The sequence below is a fragment of the Polyergus mexicanus genome, unplaced genomic scaffold (genome assembly GCF_030449975.1).
Source record: "Polyergus mexicanus isolate NDT 795.1 unplaced genomic scaffold, iyPolMexi1.0 SCAF_18, whole genome shotgun sequence".
NCBI classification, from domain to species: domain Eukaryota; kingdom Metazoa; phylum Arthropoda; class Insecta; order Hymenoptera; family Formicidae; genus Polyergus; species Polyergus mexicanus.
In genome coordinates this window covers 156,297-177,501 of record NW_027223338.1, presented here as the reverse complement: position 1 = coordinate 177,501, position 21,205 = coordinate 156,297, and the positions used below count along the sequence as shown (strand labels likewise).

The 21,205-nt window shown below is 39.6% G+C and overlaps 1 protein-coding gene across 1 annotated transcript in view; it reads right to left on the bottom strand.

The window, feature by feature from the left end:
* Positions 1-21,205, bottom strand: part of LOC138941293 (protein cortex) — a 35,716-nt gene that overhangs the window by 638 nt on the left and 13,873 nt on the right. Inside the window, exon 9 of the mRNA XM_070310850.1 lies at positions 8,331-8,731. Coding sequence (XP_070166951.1) covers positions 8,331-8,731 — 401 coding nt within the window. The remainder of the gene's footprint in view (positions 1-8,330; positions 8,732-21,205) is intronic.

Below are 21,205 nucleotides of genomic sequence, written 5' to 3'. Positions count from 1 at the left end.
CGCGACAACGTGCCATGGGCTTACCAACGGTGTACCGAGGGTACCAGCCGCCTCGCGGCTCCCACCAAACCAGTTTCTGCTCCAGAACCGCTCTTCCACCTGCTCTCTCTCTCTCTCTCTCTCTCTCTCTCTCTCTCTCTCTCTCGTTCCGAACGCGCCCGGCCGATTACCCGGCCGAAAAATGGAAAACCTTCCTCGGCACAAAAACTGGTCCGAAAAAAAAAGTAAAAGACAACGAGAGAGAGGTGCAATTGGTTTCTCCTTACTCCCTCGATCAACAAGAATCTGATCCTCCCGAGCGTGTATCGAGAGTATTCTCCGATCTCGTAATTCTTATCGTACGACACGCTGGCTCGGAGTCGTTGGTTTCATTAGAAGACTCTTCCTTTCGACGGACGATATTTATCATTTTTTTCTTTTCCTTGTTTTTTCCTTAACATCATCAAGGAAGCGTGACACTTGGCGTTATGCAACCGCGCGATTTCCGTGAAATGTGCGGGGACCTGTTGCGCGCTTATCGTCATTGCAAATATATTATTATATCGGCTATTAAAATGTATCGCGCACCTCTTCTCCATCCATGTTTTCTATTTTTTACATGGAATATTTCATAAATACTCCGAAAAGTAATAATTATCTACGAGATATTGCGAGACAGATTCTCATTAGCCGATTTGAAATCGATCTTTTCCTTAGTGAAAATGTCGAGACATTTATGAATTCCGACTAAATGATTAAGTAACAAGAAAGTTTTTAACTAATGAGGAGACGAACTTTTAAGAGAAAAAATATGTCACGAATCTTTTTTCAGTAAATTTCAAAAATAACTTTAATAGAAATTTATTTAAGATTTAATTGCAAAGATGTGTAAAATTAAAGTTGAAGGAGTGCAATAAATAGTGGAATATTCCCATCGATATTTTTATTAAGAAAAGAAATAATTTAGAAGTTAATTGAAAAAATATCCGTTAAGTTTTGAACACTCTATATAATAGAGTAGAATATACACACAAGAATCATCGTTCCTCTCCTAGAATGTAAAATGCGTACTTGAGGTTATTGCCATCCATATCTATCAGAGTTTTTTCTTCGGCTTCTCCTCCGAACCGGTTTCTGATGATCTTAAATTAGGCCGATTTTTAAAGTCGTTAAGTTTTTTTACGAACCGTACGTACATACGGTGCACCGATTACGAGAAATCAGCAAACGTCAGACCACGTCTCCGTTTACGATGCTGTTGTGACATTTTTGGCGGATGAAACGACCGACAAACAACATCGGCAGCCAGGTCGATCGATTAGGATTTCGCTTCCCAACCGGAACACTTTCGTCGCGCTTCCTTCCTTCGATCGCCATCGATGGACAAACAGACGGTTCATTTCGCGAGACTCGCGACATAACGGTATTGACCAGGGACATTCCTGCTCGGCTGAATCAATCGAGTACGTCCGTCGATGGCTCGTTGTCCATAGCTGATGATCACGTATCGGTCAAGGCCCGTTTTCCACGCCGCTACCTTCTTCCACATTTGTACAGCGGTGCGAGAGAGCCACCTTCACCTTCTCTCACCTGGTAAGCGCGCGCGGAGATCCTTTTCTTCTTCTTCTTCTTCTTTTCTCCATCTCAGTCTCGCGTTCTTGTTTTTCCTGCCTTTCGCTCCGCGCTCCGACACAAATGGGGGAAAATGTACACGGGTATGTATTTTACGTTAGCTCTCTACGCGAGTTACGCTAGGTGAGAACAATGCGTTCTTACGTCAGAACTAACGAACGAATGATGAACCGCACATGCGATTAACGTCCGTAACGATCATGTCGCTCGTAGAATCATTGTGACCCACATACAAACAAACACACACACACACACACACACACACACACACACACACACATCGTAAATGCGTACTGTATCTTCGTGACGTAACACGGTAATCGAACGGTAAGATAACACGCTCTTGTGCCATTTGGTCAAATTGATATATCTCATTAGAAATTCACATCGCGATACATGTCAAGTACAAAATAGACGATACATAATAACTGATAATACGATATTATGTATATATTGTATAACGCACACATATACCCATATTTCAGACAGAAATAGCCAAATTTGGGGATCATATTGTATTCGTTAAAAGAATGAGAAAAGATAGAGAAAGAGTGTAAAAATCCAGAAACGCTTCTTTTTTTTATTTTTTTTTTTATTTTTATTTTTTAGATAAATTTTCTTTAAGAAGTTAATTCTTAATAATAATTTTGCTCAAATCGGTGATTGGCAGAGGAGGATCAATTTCACATTCCCCAGATTTATATCTTCTGGATTTTTATTTATAGAGACATTCCAAGATTCTCGCGTTTATTCGTATTACTACTGCGAAAGCACTTGGACTGTTATTACGTCTTACTAAATTCCAAGTACTTTGAAAATTTTTGACAGACCTCGATGCGAGGCATACATTGTCGCGGAAGGAAATCATTTCCAGCAATTTCTTTAATAAAGGATTCTTGCGAAACTCTGTCGAGAAAATATATATATTTTGTTCTAAAAAGTATTTAATTTGAAAAGGAATCTTTTCTCACATTTTCATATGTCTTTTCTCATTCTTACGATCAGTAAAATACGCTCTTAAAATTCCCCTATTTCTGAAACATCCTGCATATCCTTGATATCGTCGAGAGACAGGTGCGTGTACATAGTTTATTATTTTTCCTATCGCTCTCGTGCCAATACGAGTTTTTCATAAAAGAACGAATCTCTCCGAATTAATCTCTAAAGACTGTAGATTAACTGGAGAATTCTTTTGTTTTATTAATGAAAGACTTCTTTGATCGACACGTAATTAATTCGGATTTTTTCTACTCTCACTTGTACTTACTATAAAGCGACAGCGTTTTGAATTTCTCGATGTTGCTTGATTAATCGTAATTGGTCCGTTTGATTGATATCGAGATTAACGACACGTGAAAGACACGAGACTGCACTTCTCCGATTCGGTGAGAATTCAACTGAAAACACATTGATACACACACACACACACACACACACACCTACTTTTCTCCGCATGCTCGGCGTTGCTGCACAAGTGCTCGCCTCGTATTCTCATTGCAATGTCCCGGGACAATGTTCGGCCCACTAAAAGCATCTTGCCGACATACTGTAACTTGTACCAGATGTCTGGAAACTTGAGGAAAAATGTATAACATAAGGTTTTCGATCGATTCTCTCGAGAGTAACGATGCCGTCGTATCCATATTTTGGCGATTTAAATCGCGCAAATTCAAACTCTCTGTTGAAATAAAATTCTTTTTGGCTCGATTGTATTTCATTTTCTCACTCACAAAATTTCATTCGTGAAAAACACTTTGTTCCATAGCTTCTTATTTCTAGTTTACAAGCTGTTAACGTTTCGCCATTTTCGATAACGAGGATCGAGGCTAAATTTGACGGCGAAAAAATATTATTTTTACATCTACTTTCGCGTCAGCCTGAAACACCCTATATTAACTAAGACTGTTCAGCTTCCAAAGCTAAACGCTCTTGACACGAATAGGCAATATAACATGATCGTATTATATTCACCTCGACATTTTGTGTGTTAAAATAACAGCGCGTACACAGTAGAGGTGAATAATCGCAATTTGTATTATGATCGATCGGGAATTTAAGAGCATTTAAGATATCATATCCTTTTAAATATCATCGATTAGTCTCTTCTTTCTCCTGCGACTCGGACAAAAAAATATACAGAGATATATATGGTCTTTGAAACTGTAATCTCTTAACACAACAATATTTATAGCAGCAATCATTTTTTTTGTAATACCTTATGATCGATGTCTCCTTGGTAACTGAAGGATCTTTAAAAGCGACTGAGAGAAAGATCGCTCGATCTTATTTAACTTGAGCGCGGTTATAAAAGACCGGTTTCTTCGCTTTACGCTTTATACTCGTTACGCCTCATCCATGGCAACCTAAAAAAATTCTTAAAGAACTATCGAGAAATTTCCATTTCAAAATAATCTTTTTTATCGACTAGCATATTATGATATTTTAGACGTTGTTGGGATATCTATGGGATCATTAGTTAAGTAATATATAAAAAAATTGATTCTTTTCACGTCTTACTTTATGTGGATAAGAAATTTGCTTGTAATTACTTTGCAATGTGTTTAATAAACATTCATAGATTAAAGAGCACGATAGACAATATGGTTCGCCGCCGTTTAATCTTAAAATTCAAAAGAGCTACTCATTCTCGAATCATACGTATCATTCATCATGGACACTCGGTATGTAGCCTTAAATTATCGCCGAATCGATATGCGACGCGGAGCCGAAAACGAGGAATAAGAGTTCCATTAAGTCGACGGGAATCCGCCCTCGCCTCGGGCGGAATTTCTCTCGAACGATCCAGGTCGAAGTCAGCGGCGAGAGAGGGGTAAAGAAAGGAAATCGCCAATTCTCCTTTCGTTTAACGAATTTTATCGCTTTCTAGTATCGCGAGCTAAATTAGGTTGATCCCCGGTCGACCTTGGCGCTAGACTAGTGCGGGAGAGAGGAAAGAAATCAAAGTTACTCTCCGAAAGTTACGCCGATCCCATTGAAAAAAAATACAGAGCGTCTCGTCGTCGCGTGTCAGATCTTGCTTTGAGATTTTCGCGATATCGTTCGCGAGAATAATCGCCATCCAGCCGGCGCGCGAGGATTTTCAACGTCTTCTTGCCTGCTGCGGCGCGTCAAGCGCGAAAATGCTCCTTTCACCCGGATTCTGGCGCGAGAATGTCGTTGAGAGACGAACGACGAACCCGAAGAACGGTAGGCGCATCGGCGCGACTCGCTCCATTCGTTTCTCAATTAAAAAATAATCGGTGCAAAATAAGTTTGCCTCCAACATTCACGCGCGAACGATAATATTCACGTATTTTTTCGAACGAAAAATCATACGATGTTTATGTCACTACTCCCTTCTCTCCTCTCAATATCTTCCCTTCTTTTTCTCCTTTCTCCCCCGATTTTGTTTTCACTAATTTTACGATATCGAACAATTATCGCGCGTTGATGCGCGCGATAGCGAGATACTCGGTTATTAACGAAATCGTCCGTGTTAATTTTTAGCGTATGTCTTGTCTGCCTCTCTCCCTCCCCCTCACCCCACTGTCGGAGAAATCCAGTCTGCCGCGAGTTAATTGGACTACTTATGTATTCCGGTCCGCAGGAATTTTTCTCCGGCTCGCACGCTCACGCGAAAGGTCACGCAAACGCGGATGTAAAGGCGAGCGAACGGAGAACGGCGCTGGGCGCACGCGTGTTGCCGCGCGTGCACGCGGGCGCGCGCGACGCTATTTTTCTCATTTCGATCCAGAAAGATTGGATCCGGAAAGTCTGCGCGAATAATAACCGAGGCGTGATTTCTTTCGCGAGCCCGTACGCGATATAACGCAATCACGATATTTCGTGATCTAGGAGATAGAATACGTCCTCCTACACTTTACGAGTCGGATGAGAATCCGGCGATATCGTCGTTAAAACTACGGAGACATTAATGCAGTTTCCGAGGGAATTATTTTTAAAAGTAACCAAACATATATATATATATTAAAATAAGAGGAGAGAGAGAGGGAGAGAGAGAAATATTTCTCAATTTTAAACGGACTTTACTTTATACGGAAATGTATCTTTCTTCTTCGTGGCATTATATCTTTGATTTTCAAATCTCTTCGGGAAGAAAATATCTTCTTCTTCCGATATAAATTTCGATAAAAAAAGATTATTTAAATTTTTAACATAAAATACGGATACGAGAAATACTTTATAACAGTGTTAACTGATAATACAAATTCCTCCGCGTTATTCCCTCTCTCCTAACTTATCGTGAGTGAGTCGGTGTTTTATTTCGTTTAGTTTTGTAAAAGCGATATCGAGACGCGGGAAAAGTGCAACGCTCGCGGCCGTCTGGAATGTAACTCCTTCGTCTTGGCGGGGAATATAATTAATTAATAGTGAAGAAATGGTTAGCGATTTTCCGTCTCTCTCTCTGCCGCTCGAATTACATATACATATGTATGCGTGTATATGTGCGTGTGCGCGCGAGCGTTTATTTTTTCGTCATTTTCTTCTTATTATAATACGCGTCTCTCTCAACACCCTTGACGCGAACGGAGTATAAAAAATTTGCCCATTTTCGAAGGGATAAAAACATTTCGTTCGATTGCCTATAAAGATATAGTCGCGACTGAAGGTGGATTTTAATGGGTGATTCGAAAAATCGTACGACCAATAGTTATGTATCTCTATCTATGAGTCGCGAAGCGAATCGCGAATTTTACGCCCCGACCGATGTGCACGACTTACATAAAAAGAAATACTTGTATAAAAATTTTATTGTCCTAGAGCGATAAGGGTCTGCAAACGACTCTGTACGCGTCTACGTCATATTTCGAATAACGCGCATCTGTTTCGCCTTTCTTGTTTCTCGAACAAGAGGAGCGAGATTATACAGGACGCTTTACAACGAGTAAAGCGAAAAATGTTGACAGTTCGCCACGGAAAGGTATTTAGAATAAGGTTTAGGATAAATGTCATTGATAAATAATATTAAAATACATAATCGTAAGACAGTTTTTCAAAAGTTTCTATCAATGCTTTCAAAAATTCGCTTTGCACGACGTTTTTATCTGTCATATTTTATTTTTGATGTTCAATTCTCTGCGAATCTGTTATATGACACGCACTGGTAAAACTTTGCTCTCATATAATCGCGTGCAACTACATAGAACAAGATTGCGCGAGGATACTATTTTTTTTTCTTTTTTTCTTTTCAAATCAAGATAATTTTTTTTCCACAACGGAGATTGCCTTTTACGAAGCGTCCTGTAATACTGGGCGTATAAAATACTCGGGCGCAAGATACTTTGTACGATAAATAATTTTCCGTCACGTCGAGCACTTAAAATCGAACGCGCGCGTTCCTCGTTTCGAAGCAAGAGATATCGCGCTTCCTTTCGTTTCGTCGCTAAATTCCTCTTTTCATTCTTTTTTCCCTTTTCTTTCTTTCCTTCATTCATTCAGCGATCGCGCCGTAATCGCGCGATCCGCGACGTTGAAATCGCTCCAAGTCCGCTCTCGCACGATTTCTAAATCGCGGGAGCGATCGAGCGCAGTAGGTGCGCACTTTCTCCGTGCCTTTCTCGCGGCATTAAAGACACACATCCCGGGGCACCCGGGCTCAGGAGGATGTATGCTCGATCCGATCCAGATCGATTTGAGAGATCGGTGGCGTAATTGAATTTTTCGGTGCCGAGAGACACTCGGAGACCCGCCGCCAGGCATCTTTCGTCCAGACACCGGCGGTTTTTGCGCGTTGCGAAAGCGACGCGGACAAACGATCGAATCGTAGAATGATCGCAAGTAAGAGTGAATAACGGTTCTTACTGTTTTACTGTTACTAACGGTATACGGATATACAGCGGATTTCGCTTCACGTTGATTGACTTTAATTGGTGTTTCCTTTTTTTCGCACCCTTTTTGAAAAATTCTCGAGATTGCGCTTAAAGAAAATATAATATTCATTAGATTAATATATTGTATTGTTCAGATTTACCTATTATTTTTTATCCGTAAGTGGATAAAATATGTTTTTATCTTTCTAAATTGGGCAAATTTCGCGCTGTATGTACACCCTGTAGATCATAGATAGTAGCCAAGATGTATGATAGAACAGACTGGTTACGGTATACGCGTTCTCTTCTGGAATCTACTTTCGTCGAGGCTACCGTGGGTGGGAGTCTAAAAACTAGGCCTCGCGTAAGAACGCGCGGGTCTAACGGGTGTCTTACTTGGCGCGTGGTTTCAATCATCGTCTTCCGAAGATGGAAGGGGGATTGGAATCGCGATAGAGTCTCGTTTGCTCGATTCGACACTTTGTATCTCGAAAATTATCTCATTAAGGTGAAAGAAAAAGAACGAGCCTTAAAACGTGTAATAGCCCGTCACCCGCTTCCCTATCCCCGATTTTCCGGACACTCCGTATAGTTACTCGAGTTAGCCGCGGCAAAATCTTTGAACGCGCAAAATCCTTTCTAAAGCGACTCTCCCGAGTCGTCCGATGGACGAGGCACGGTGGAATAAAAGGAGGCGATAACGAAAGGAATGCCCGCGAATGCACGTGAGGAGAACGATCTCGCGAGCGTGAGAGATGCGCCAACGCACATGTCGCGCGGATACGCGCGTGTATGTGTGTTCTACGCGTGCGTATGTACGCACTCTACATACCCTATATACTGCGCGACACTAATGGACGCACACGTGACACAAGGCCGTGCGATCACCTTGGTGAGGCCTATGCCTATGCCTGTGCCTGTGCTTGTGCCTGTGCCTGTGCCTGTGCCTGTGCCTGTGCCTGTGCCTGTGCCTGTGCCTGTGCCTGTGCCTGTGCCTGTGCCTGTGCCTGTGCCTGTGCCTGTGCCTGTGCCTGTGCCTGTGCCTGTGCCTGTGCCTGTGCCTGTGCCTGTGCCTGTGCGCCTGTGCCTGTGCGCCTGTGCCTGTGCCTGTGCCTGTGCCTGTGCCTGTGCCTGTGCCTGTGCCTGTGCCTGTGCCTGTGCCTGTGCCTGTGCCTGTGCCTGTGCCTGTGCCTGTGCCTGTGCCTGTGCCTGTGCCTGTGCCTGTGCCTGTGCCTGTGCCTGTGCCTGTGCCTGTGCCTGTGCGCCTGTGCCTGTGCCTGTGCCTGTGCCTGAGACACCGAGACGCGTGTTCTTTTTTGCGCGGATTGTAGCGGAACCGCCGTTTTACAGTTAGTCCGGAGAGAACCTCGGATGTATATGCGACACGACCTCTTCTCTCTCCCCGCAGACGTGTCGGACAACAAAATTACGACCGACAAATGCGCGATGGATCCGCGAACAACGAGGCCGAGCCGCTTTTGTGTTCCGCGAGCGTCTCGCGCGGCCAATTATTCGACACGATAATAGCGATCGTACGTCATGTGCGTCATGTGCGTCAAGTAAAGAGACGCTCGGCGGTTCGTTGTCACGTTACGAAATCGACGAAAGCGAGGGAAAGTGACTCCTACGTCGTATATCGACGATACTTGCCCGCTTAATAACGGAAATAGGAATATTTAAAGGAAGTTTGTGTCATATCTTTTTCTCTATTCGGTTTTTAATACGTATAATGTATGCTAAAGTATGCAGAAAATATCAACGAAATATGCCATAGATATAATCTTTTCAAATATAATCCCTTTCATATACAAACTTTTAAATAACTTGCGCGATTTTGAGAAGAATACAGTTTGACGTTTGATGATTCTATCTTGCATACGTATACAATTGTTCATTAAGATTATCTTTTTCATATGTCATTTTATATAAAATGTACTAAAAGACGTGTCTTTTTATATCAAAATCGATCTAAAGAAGATAGACTGAATTACTTGTAAGATTAAAATATAATTCCATGAATTTTGATAATGTAACATTTTTCTTTTTAAGAAAACATCGCCAAGAGAAAAGACTCCAGTGTAAAATCTCTTTTACTTATCGGCATATATTATATTTCTCTGGGAAAATATTATTTATTAAAGATGGAAGGAATAGAAAACTAATTATTAAAAAAAATTTAAGTAATAAAGTACAATACTTTGCCCTTTAAAAAATTATATAAACCAATAGAGATTATATATAATTCTCTTTCGCTTTAAGATAATGCACCGCGAAATTTTTTCTGAAAAGAAGAGCATTTGATAATGAATTTGATAATTGTTTAAACCTTTTCTCTCTTTCCTATAAAGATAAATTAGTATATGTGTGTGTATATAAATTTTTATATACATGGAGACACGAAAGACGGTTTCGGGATCGGTCCTTTGAATCGACGAATTGATATTTTAGCGTAAATATTTTTCTTTCCATACTTGAAGCAGACTGGAATCATAAAGATCGAACCGGAATCTACATATACTTTATTTAACTTTAGCCATATAGCCAACAAGTGGACTCGGTTTACAAATTCACCTTATCCACGCATACACTTTCATATCTGTAAAGCTAGCGCCAGACTATGCGCGTATTCGCGATTCGTTTATAATTCGTGAATAGTGTGGATGGATGATTCGTCAAATTCAACCAATCACATTTCTTTATACCGTTCACGAATCGCGAATTACGAATACGCGCATAGTCTGGCGCTAGCTTTACGATTCTAAGACTAGCTATAGGACTAGCTTATTTATTCCATTTTCTTTTATTTTCTTTTCACATCTCTCTACTTTCTTTTCCTATTTTTTATTATCAATTCCTTTTCCAATCACAATTTCCGCAGTATCCTACCTTTCATATTATTTAACTCATCCGAACCGAAATCTATAAAATACTGTGCGCTGTATACATATGTATATGAGCAAAAATTGCGTAAGTGTGATCGCGAGATGCAACCGATGTCGCGAGAATGGAGGAAGAGCCGCGCGATTAATTAAAACATATAAGACAAAACAATACGTTACACAGGCTGATTGATTGGTCGTCTTTCCGGACCACGCATCTTTCGTCCTCTCCCGCCGTCGTCATCTTCGTCGTTAAAAAAAGCAACGTAGCCGCGTCAGCGTCAACATCAGCGTTTGACGGCGCGACCTTGCCGATTACGACACACTTGTTAACACACACCCGCGCATCTGTAACTTATTTACACACGTGCGCGAGCGTCGAGAGAAAGAGATTGAGAGAGAGAGAGAGAGAGAGAGAGAGAGAGAGAGAGAGAGAGAGAGAGAGAGGAGGAAAGACGGGCGCAAATATTTGGCGGCGAAGCGGCTGCGCGGAAGCGATATAAGAGATACGGGACGATGTCTTAATACGAGATCTGCATCTACACAAGTGCGCTGCATCGGCAAATTTATTCGGTCAACAGAAAACATTTCGATTAATTATCCGCGACATCCGCGACAACGTTTCTTCTTTGTGCTCATTCTGAGAAATGAGGGATTGTGAAAAATAAAATAAAATGATACATATGCTACATTTCTTTCTCTTTGTACGAGGCTTAATTGTCGCAAAGGATCGAGATCGGATCGAATCTCGAAACTCTTTGGCTCCTTATCCAAAGTTGCTAAATCCCCGTTCCATTAACCTCTCGATCGGCGATTACGGGGCGAACGGCGAGAATGATCAACGATACGGCGTTTCGCTCCAACGGCTCTTGATAAGTTCATTCGCGAAACTAGTCGCGAAACGCACCATCGACCCATCGATCGTTCAATTTTTTTATCAATCCGTCCCGTCTAACGTTCTCTCGCGCGTGTCATAATACTCTGAGAAAGATACTCGTGATATAAATCTTTCTCGCGCGCCGATCGGTGAAACTCGTTAGAAACTCTCTCGACTCGACTCGCCTCGATTCGCCTCCACTCGCCTCGGTTCGCTTGCGGCGCGCCGCGAAGAAAAAGAAAAAACAAAAATATACATTCACCGAGAAATATTTCGTTGATCCTAATTAAATCCGGCCGTCGTAAAAACGGGAACGCCGCGAATTCAACATGATTTACGAGAAAGTAAGGTCTTATTGGGAAAATTGTATCATTATACGATTGTATCGATTCACGCGGAAAGATCTTGACGCCTTTTGTTTGGTCAAGAAAATATTCCGATACAGATTTTTTTTTACTTTCAGACCTTTGCTTTTTACGCGTAGTATCTCGCTATACTCGATATATCTCTTCCGTCACAGTAATATTCATTTATTTTTAAGATGGAACGAATAGACAAAAATGCATTGAGAAATATTATCGCTTTTTCTTTTTATAAAGTATCGCGCTAAAATGTTTAACATCGTTCAAAATCGCGCAAATTGTTCATATTAATTTTTCTCAAGAGGGGGGACATTTAATATAATAAAAATAATCGTATACATATACAAAACTTTTCTTCTTCCTATAAAGATACATTTCTTTTTTAATATTTATATCTTTCGTTGAAGCGACCGACTTATTTTTGCAACGTCCGTTTTATACAACCGAAAGGTGAACGATAGGGAGTAATCGGGGTCAAAGGTAATCTGTGCGCATGCACTGATAAAGATGGACTCGTTTCGCAAAAGCGAAACTGATGGTGCGTAAATGATGGTGCGTGCGCAAAAATTTACACGTAAAATCAGCTTTGCCGCGCATTTTCGAAAAATGTAACCGATTAATATCTCGTAGTAATTTTACCATTAGTCTCGGCAAAGATGATATACGTATTGCGTCTATTATGTCCGTGCATGCTCGTGTGTATAATCGCGATTCGCTTCGCAACTCGATACTCGACAAATCTCAAGAGTCTAATCTTACTTAAAGTCGATTTAAACTATTGTTTCTCTCTTTTTTCTCGAGCGCATCGAATCCGAGAGGGGCTTCTAAATCTAAAGTTACCATAGTGATTTTCCTCCATCATAACTTGCGCTTTCGATAAACCCATCGATGCGCATCGACTCTGAGAAAGTTGCTACGCGCCATCGATTCGATCGATGGACATGAGATCGATACAATGTATTTTTTTTTTTTTTTTTTTTTTTCCCCTTTAATTTTGGAGATAAGATAAAGTCACGCAATCATCGAGGCTCCTCGTCGGAATAAATTGGCCAGAAATGGCCATGAATGTTTTCTTCTCGCGTTAATTTCTTCCATCTCTCTTTCTCTCGTGATAAACATTATGTTTTTAATTTTGACATTTTGTGATTATCGCGAACGCAACGCGGATAATCCATGTATATTTCAACTCGGAATTGCGATGCCAATTTAATAAGCCACATACGCGTGGAAAAGCGTGCCTCATTACCCGCGCCTCGCTTTTCTTTCGTCGCGCGCACTTGTTCCAGCTTATCTCGACCTCGCTCTCGATCGGCGCGTATCTATACATATACGGGCGTCCGTGTCCATGTTGTGCGTTCCAAAAAATAATTGGCCCGTATCTATAGCTATACAAGAAGTATACGTTTCTCCTCCTTCTTTTGGAGCGCCCGCATAATCACCCGTCAAACATCGGTTTACGTTCACCCTATATAAGAAAGATATTTATTCCGTCTGCGTTGCCTCGAGAAAGAATCAAATTTTTTTTTCTTCCGAATCTTTATTTAAGCGATTCTTAAAGTTTCTTTGGAGAACAATCAACGTCAAGCTTTATTTACGTTTATATTACGTTTCATTATATATATATATATGTGTGTGTGGGGGGGGGGGGTGTGAAACTATACGTTCGCCAATTGGCTGGACATGTCATGTTACGCAAAAGAGTATAATCAAAGAAAAGATTGATGTCAGCAAACGCGCTATATTTCTTTTTTCGTTATTTCAGGGGCAAAATAAATAATGCGACAAAAGACAAACAAATAATACACATCCAGCGTTTCGCGTGTAGATTGGAAATTATTCACGATAGACGTTATCTTTACAGGTGCGAACATTAGTCATTTGTTAATGCGTGTATTATACAAAGAAAGTCGCGTTTAAGTAAAGAAAGAATTATTCGTGATATTTTTTTACGTGATTACATCGTTGTTTGTACCGCGCAAAATCGCACGAGATTACTTGACCGTCGTTTCTGTGATAAAACTAAGTACAAACAAACGAATTCTTACATTACGCGTTACTTAATTGCCGCCGACTCGATGATTAGCCGTTGTAAAGTCTTTAGTCTTGCATGTTGATACTGCGCGCGTGCTTGTAATTGTTATCGGTGTTGCGTTCGGTATCTAATATCATGAAAACGAAATGAGAGATTTTGCAACAAAGTTTAAGCGAACACACACGCGACGAGAATATTATTTAACACGATGAAAGTAATTCCAACATTGCTGTAACGATAACAAAATGCAATATTCTCTCACTTTGCAACACTTTCGTACAGTTTGTACTTCGCTAGAGAGGGAGAGAGACGAAACACATCTTTGCTTTTCGTTAGCGCCACGATGCTACGTCTATTGTCGAAATTAATGTTTCTTTTACGAATATTTATCATTTATTCGCATTATAATTTTAACATTTATTCGCGCCTCGCGGCAAATTCAACATTTATCGCGTTGCCGCGCGAATAATCATACCTGATATCCACGCTTATGTCCTTTCTTTTCGCGAAGTGAACCGAATTTCAATAGGGTTCGCTTACATGCGTTTCACTCGCGACACGCCAGAAACAACCAACCAGTTTCTCTTCGATTATACGAGAGATATATCGAGCAGTTCGATTCGTAAACAGAGAAAGAGAAAGAAAGAAAAAAAAAAAACAGATTATAAAACGGTGACATTTTTCTATCGACATAGCCGTATATATGTATATATTTACACAGGTATGTTTATAGTTTGCAAAAATATCGGTCAAGGACTTTCGCGATTTCGAGAATTTAAAGAAACGTCGAAATTTCATGGAAAGATCCTCTTGGATCCACTTCGATGCTTCGATGCCCGTTAGTTAGAACATCAACGTTTGCGCGTCGTTTTAACACCGGGGCTCGTCTTAGGAACGTCTGTCATTTTAAGGTGATGGACTCGCGGCTAGGTGGGGGCAGGGAAGGAGGCGAAATTTGACGCGAGATTATTTTGGCCGAATGCGCGATACATATTATTTATAGTCTGGAGTATTCGTAAAAATTATTAATCGTAAAGCGCAAACGCGTAATTTTCGTCATAATAAAGCGCGCGATTCGACGGAGCGTGAAATAACTTGGAACCGCGCGACGGCGGTTCGCGCGATTATTAGCCGCTATCGCGTATACTCTCTTATGCAACCTGTCCTGCATTCGGAACGGTGATATTTGCGTGTTTCCGGGTGCATATATATCTGTATGAGTTGTGTTGTCGGCGCATCTACAGATAGCTCGCTTCAATAATGTTATATCTGTTTGAAACAGCGAATCGACGACGCGCGTCCAAGGAGCAGAAAAAAAAGCCGGAAATGATCTCTCCCGCGATAAGCAAGTTTACTCTTCAATAGTATAGTTGGTATTAAAATATCGGAGATGTAGCTGTGAGTAGAAAAGTTTCTGGAATTTAACTTTTCAATCGAGTCAGATTTTTCTTAAAGGAATCGTAGATTCCGTGCTTTGGAAATCTATAAAAATTCAGATCACCCAGCAACTGTTTCCCCTCTCTAATGTTTACCCAGAAAAATTTTTTCTCATTTTTATTTCACATTACAATTTAGGGAAATATTTTAATATTGCTTTGCCTAGATAGAAATTTACGATGGAATTATAGTATTGATCGATATTTAATTTTTCCCGAAGCTCTGGATTAATCAGAAAGAGGCAAAAGAAATCGATTAAACATTCCGAATGACAAACTCTGATTTTATCTTCCTTATAGAGATAAAATCAGATTTTAAGATAATAGGAATAGACATTTTTTATTTTTAACAATCGTGCTTTATATAGGCTTCATATAAAATTTATGGTGGAGATATCTAAATACGAGGAACTCGATACGTCGGTAGCGGTAAATAAAGAAATTTTTATATATTTTTATTTATTTTTTCTATTGTAGGAATTTAATAGCTGTCAATAAAATTTAGATTAATAATAATAATAATAATAATAATAAAAATTGGATTCCCTATCTAATTCCATAAATATGGGACCTCTGTTCAGTATCGTAATACGTACAGAAACTTCCATGCCGAATTTTTTCACAGATTTAATAATACATCGAATCAAAGTTAAAAGAGTATCAATATTCTATCGAGAAGACATTAATTTACTGGTTTTTTCACATCTTATCTAAGAATAAATGTGTTAGCAATTACTTATTAAAAGAAGGAGAACGTATCTCAGCTACATTGACTCCGATTATACCTTACTCGTGTGCAAGTAAGCTGAGATAATATTTCGATAAGAGAGCAAATGACAAATAGATCGATATTTATCGTAATAAACAAGCCGATGAAATAATTTGCGAGTTAACAGAGAGCAAGATGATTGCATCCGAGTTCTATTTTTAAAGTATTCGCGACGGTCGATGCTCCGATCGATCGCTAGGCACACGCGTATCGTCGCGCGCGCGCGCGCGCGCGGAATCTGTTATGCGAATTACATAGTTATCTCGCTATCTCAGATTTTTTTTCCGAGACAAGCACGGCAACTGACATTTGTCTGGCATTCAGAGTCGGGAATGCGTCATTGAAATCGAGCGACATTAAGTTTATACGGTGTGTCTCAAAACCACCGGATGTTCTTCTAATAGCTGACAAGTTTTAGATCGATTGCAGACGATTTTTCCTTAATAAAAATATCGAGAAATCGATAACTTCTGAATTATGAGTGATTGAAAGAGAAGGATTTTTCGTCAAACTAAACTTTGTCGAGTTAAAAAATTAACAAAATTACTTACTCTTTAATTACTTAAATTATTCTTTATCTAATTTTAGAAATTGGAATTTACTTTGGCAGTTTTAATTCGAGTCTTATTTATAAAGATGTATAATGGAAAAAAAATTGTGAGAAATGATGATTTTTCTCGATATTCTCATAAAAAAAAAAAAAAAAAAAAAAAAAAAATCATCTTCAAATTGGCCAGAGAATCTGTCATTAAAAGGATATCCGATGGTTTTGAGACATCCCGTATATACCTTAATCAACTTTGCATTTTTTAGATATCGCGACGAATCGAAATTTAACTCTCTCTTTTACCTTCGCGAGTGTCGGCGCTTAAGTACGGCAATACATTTAATAAATAAAAAGCAAAAGTATTTGATCTCTCTTTTTCTTTTTTCATACGATTCTTCTTTTTTTACCGTGTGTCGCAATTGGTATTTAGAGTTTGCGATCTTTAACGCACGGTTGATAAACGATGCGCGATGCAATCCCATTGAAACTAATCGGTTACGAAACGAATCGTATCGGTAACGTTCGATGATACGCGCGACTCCAGATTCCAATTTTATAATCTATGTAACTGGCTTATAATAAGCGATATAAATATCTACATGATATGCTATTCAAAGCATAACGACGTGTTAAAGACGTAAATATTGTACGTTCACAGTGATATAATAATTCTACGCTGGTAGGATGGTAAAAATTCTGTCAACCAACCAAAAGCCTAGATCGAGAATCATGAATAACTTGCAGGATAAAAATTCTTTTCTCTTAATAAATTTAATACATTACATTACATTTAGATTTATATGACGTTTGTTGCTTAAATAATTTTCATAATACAATTTATATAAAATTTTAAACGATATCACATACACTCACACACACAACAAAATTTCGCGTTTACGTTCTCTTCTCTTTAGAATTATCGCATCGTCGTTCTCGCGATTTTCGCGAATCTTTCCAATAGGCCACAAAAAGTATAACAAGAAACGGACTTGGGTTTGCTCGAGCAAGCTCGGTTTTCAGTTGAAGGAACGAGGGAACGGGGCGAGTTGCACAAAGTCAGAAAATTGCGAGAACGAGGCTGGCGGATATCGAATAATCGCCAGTGGTCGAACCAGTTGGCCGCTGTTGTCGATACGACGATGTCGCAATCGCCCGACCGTAAACTGGACCCACTGGGCCAGTGGTCAACCGTGAATGGCCGACCACGCCCTTGTGCACCTTTCACACAATTCTCCTTTATATGAAATGTTTCGTTATAAATTGTATCTGTAAAATCAACGCGCGGAAAAAGCATATTTTACGAGCGCCTCGTCGACGTGATTTTTTTCCATCGTGGATAATGAAACTTCATCTACTTGTTCATGATTTTCAAAAAATTTAAGCGCGATTAGAGCGGCGACATTCGCGATTTCAAAGCAATCCGCTGTGTAATCATTCCTGTTCTAATGCTCGACAGATTTTAAATATTCTTTACATGCGTCGATTCGGCAATTGTTCTTGTATCCTCTCACGAACGGATTGTCCTAACCGGGCGGCTATTATTACTGTGATGTCGATGTAACGAACTCAATCGGTGTTACAGAATGTACTGTAAAGACAGCGTTCGCTCGCGCCGGGATTCGAAATGACGAATTATTTTCATCCGAAGCGGTCGGCAAAGATGGTGTCTGTGAACGATACTTGGAAAATTATTAAATCATACGTAATTAATATTAATCGAGAACTTCTCCAATATACGATAGCAAGGATTTGGCCATTTTTTTCATTTATTACATTCAAATATATAAAAAAACTATATAAAAAATATATAAAAAAACACACGCATACATGCATATATATTTATTTATTTATTGGAATAAAAATCAAAAGTAGAGACATCGAAAAAAGTTTTTCGAAAGATTGACAAAATACACAGATCCTGTCAGAAAGAATCTATTAATATGGAAAAGGAGAGTTTTTTCATCTTCTCTCTATTAAACATTGCGTGTGTGTGTGTGTGTGTGTGTGTGTATATAATGTTTAATGGAAAGAAAATAAAAAACTCTCCTTTTCCATATCGATAAATAGACTTTTCTAGACAGAATCTGTTTATTTTATCAATCTTTTAAAAAACTCTTTTCGGAATCTCTACCTCTGACTTTTGTCTAAAACGAGAAAACTTATCTGTTAGATATACACGTATAATATTAGAAAGCAATAGTTTTTCTAAGTACTTAATCAAGTATTTACAATAAGACTATGGAATGCAAAATCATGGCAAAGATATTTCTTATGAATAATCGTTACCGGGAAGTGAACGGACGTTCCTTTAATTATAAACAGCTAGACAAAGATCGAGCGAGGAACGCCAACTATGTTCCGTCCTAACGAACATCGATAGACGATAGCATGGCTGGAATGTTTACTATCGTATATCTGCCATTAGCACGTCCGATCTCGCTACGTCAGATTTCATCCCGATTGCCGGATCTTTCTCCCCCAAAAAGTTCTGCAAAACTTGAGAGCGAATGAAAACTAAAATTGAAAGTCATTTTCGCAACGAATCCGTACCGGGACATAGTCTCAATGTTTTCTATTCTTTCCTCTCGTAATTTTATATTCGCAAAGTACAATATTATAAAGTGATAAGTGAATATTTTTTAAAATGTTGATGAACAAATGTTCAGTAAAATTGTAATATTTTAGAAACACACATCTATTATTTAGATTTATTTTTTTTCTATATAAAATCGTTAACATGCTTTTGATATCAATCATTTTTTTTTAAATCTCGATTTTAATAAACATTAAATAAAACGATCGACTATGATTTGAATGAGAAGCGTGCCCCTTCTAAAACGCGATTGAATGAACTAATAAGATATTTTTGCACATATTTACTTTCGTCAGGCTCTCTTTACGCGCGTCTCATCATTCTTAGTTCAATAAACATAACGTTGAAAGAATTTGTTCGTGGTTTCCGTTTGGGAGGAGAAGGAGGAGTGGAGGAGGTAAGGAATTGAACGAGGCGAGGTAAGGAATACGAAGAAAGCGGCATTAGCGTGCTAAACAGATGCAGATGAAACAAATGGATTCACTCGGTGACCGTCGTAAATTCACGGTATCGCGACGCGATCCGTACACTCTCCGCACGAACGTGTAGGTATACGAAGGCTATGAGGCTGTGAAATTTGCTCGGTATCAAGGAAGGCAAGAATATCTTATCTACGCGTATAAAAGTGTAAATACAGAATGTAAAAAAAAAAAAAAAAAAATATGATTATATATACAATAATTACATTGATTCAAGTTTCTTCGTTTAAAAGAGAAGGCGCGCGCGTAAAAACTTTATAATAATTTTATAATAAATACGCACACGTGTGTGTGAATATCGTATTACATTATAAATTTGCATTTGACAAACCAGGCAATCCCGATTTAGTATTTTTTTAATTATCTTTTTTATTTATTTATATTTTATTAAATTTTTTATAAATTTTTATATTTCTAATTCTAGTGTTCTCTTTTAACGATTGCGAAAGATAGAAAGTTAATTTGAAAAAAGGATTGATCCATTTCTCTTGAGTCATTCAAACGATTCAATCGAATGCTATACGAATGACACATTCGCTAAGGCGAATGATATATTGCGTTATAATAAGTGATAAATACAATATAAACGATACATTACGTTGGACAATAATTTGTCGGTCTTTCGTGATGCAGAAGTGATCGATGTTGCATCCATCCGAGAGCGTTTTATTGTATATACCACAGCGCCAGTTTGTCGAGGTAAGATTATTAACGATGTGAATTATTATTTCTGGCTCTTATCGCGATCTGTACACGACGGGCTATCATTAATTTTTTACAATTCGACATTTATGACCGAGTTCGAAAAACGGCAGGATTTTATTTATTATTTTATATATACCTCTCTCTCGTGTGTATATAATATTTTATATTATATATATATAATGCGCGAGATAATTTCGAGATTTTTTTCTTCCGTCCAACGGAGAGGAGGGTGTACTGACTTCCATCCGGTCATCGATTCCTGCTAAAGTCATCGACACGTGACTGCGCGACCGGTCCTGCAATCCAGTTCCGTCGCAGCCCAATCAGGAGAAGGGCGATCAGGCGATGAGGACGAGTGAACGTCGGTCTCGGGCGAGGACGAGGAGTCTCTCGATCGCTATCGTCGCGGATCAAGGACGCGTCCGCCTACACCTACACCATCGCTTCCCGTAATATACCGTTATTACCGAATTCCGGCCTTCTTTCCTTACCGCTCAATCGCGAATTTGGAAATTCTCTCATCTCTCTCTTTATCTCTCACGTGCACGTCTTGATTTCGCGCGCGGGTGTGTGTGTGTGTGTGTGTGTGTGTGTGTGTGTGTGTGTGTGTGTGTGTGTGTGTGTGTGTGTGTGTGTGTGTGTGTGTGTGTGTGTGTGTGTGTGTGTGTGTGCGTGTGTTACGTGGCTCGATGACCCCGGTTTATCCGATTCGCTCTCTCGTAGTTTCCGTCCGTTGGAATCCGGATGCCGAGCGGGGCGACCCGCAGCTGCTACACTCGCGGCATTCTTCGCGCGTTGCGAAATCGCGCGTGCTCCTTGTGGCGTGTCGCGTGTATACCTCGTGTACGTCAGCGTGTGTAGGTGGCTGGACGCTCCCTATCGCCGATAGTCAACGCGGGTATCGTAGTCATTGATGCGCTCGCGCATTCACGTGTACGTCTCTTGAGAAGTGTACAAAGTGTTGAGGGAGGTTTGAAAATTTTTGCAATTTAGACCGAACAAAGGATTGCTTAGGCATCGTAGGAAAATTAATCTTTCACAGAATAAATGAATATGCATGTATATATATGTGTGTGTATAATTA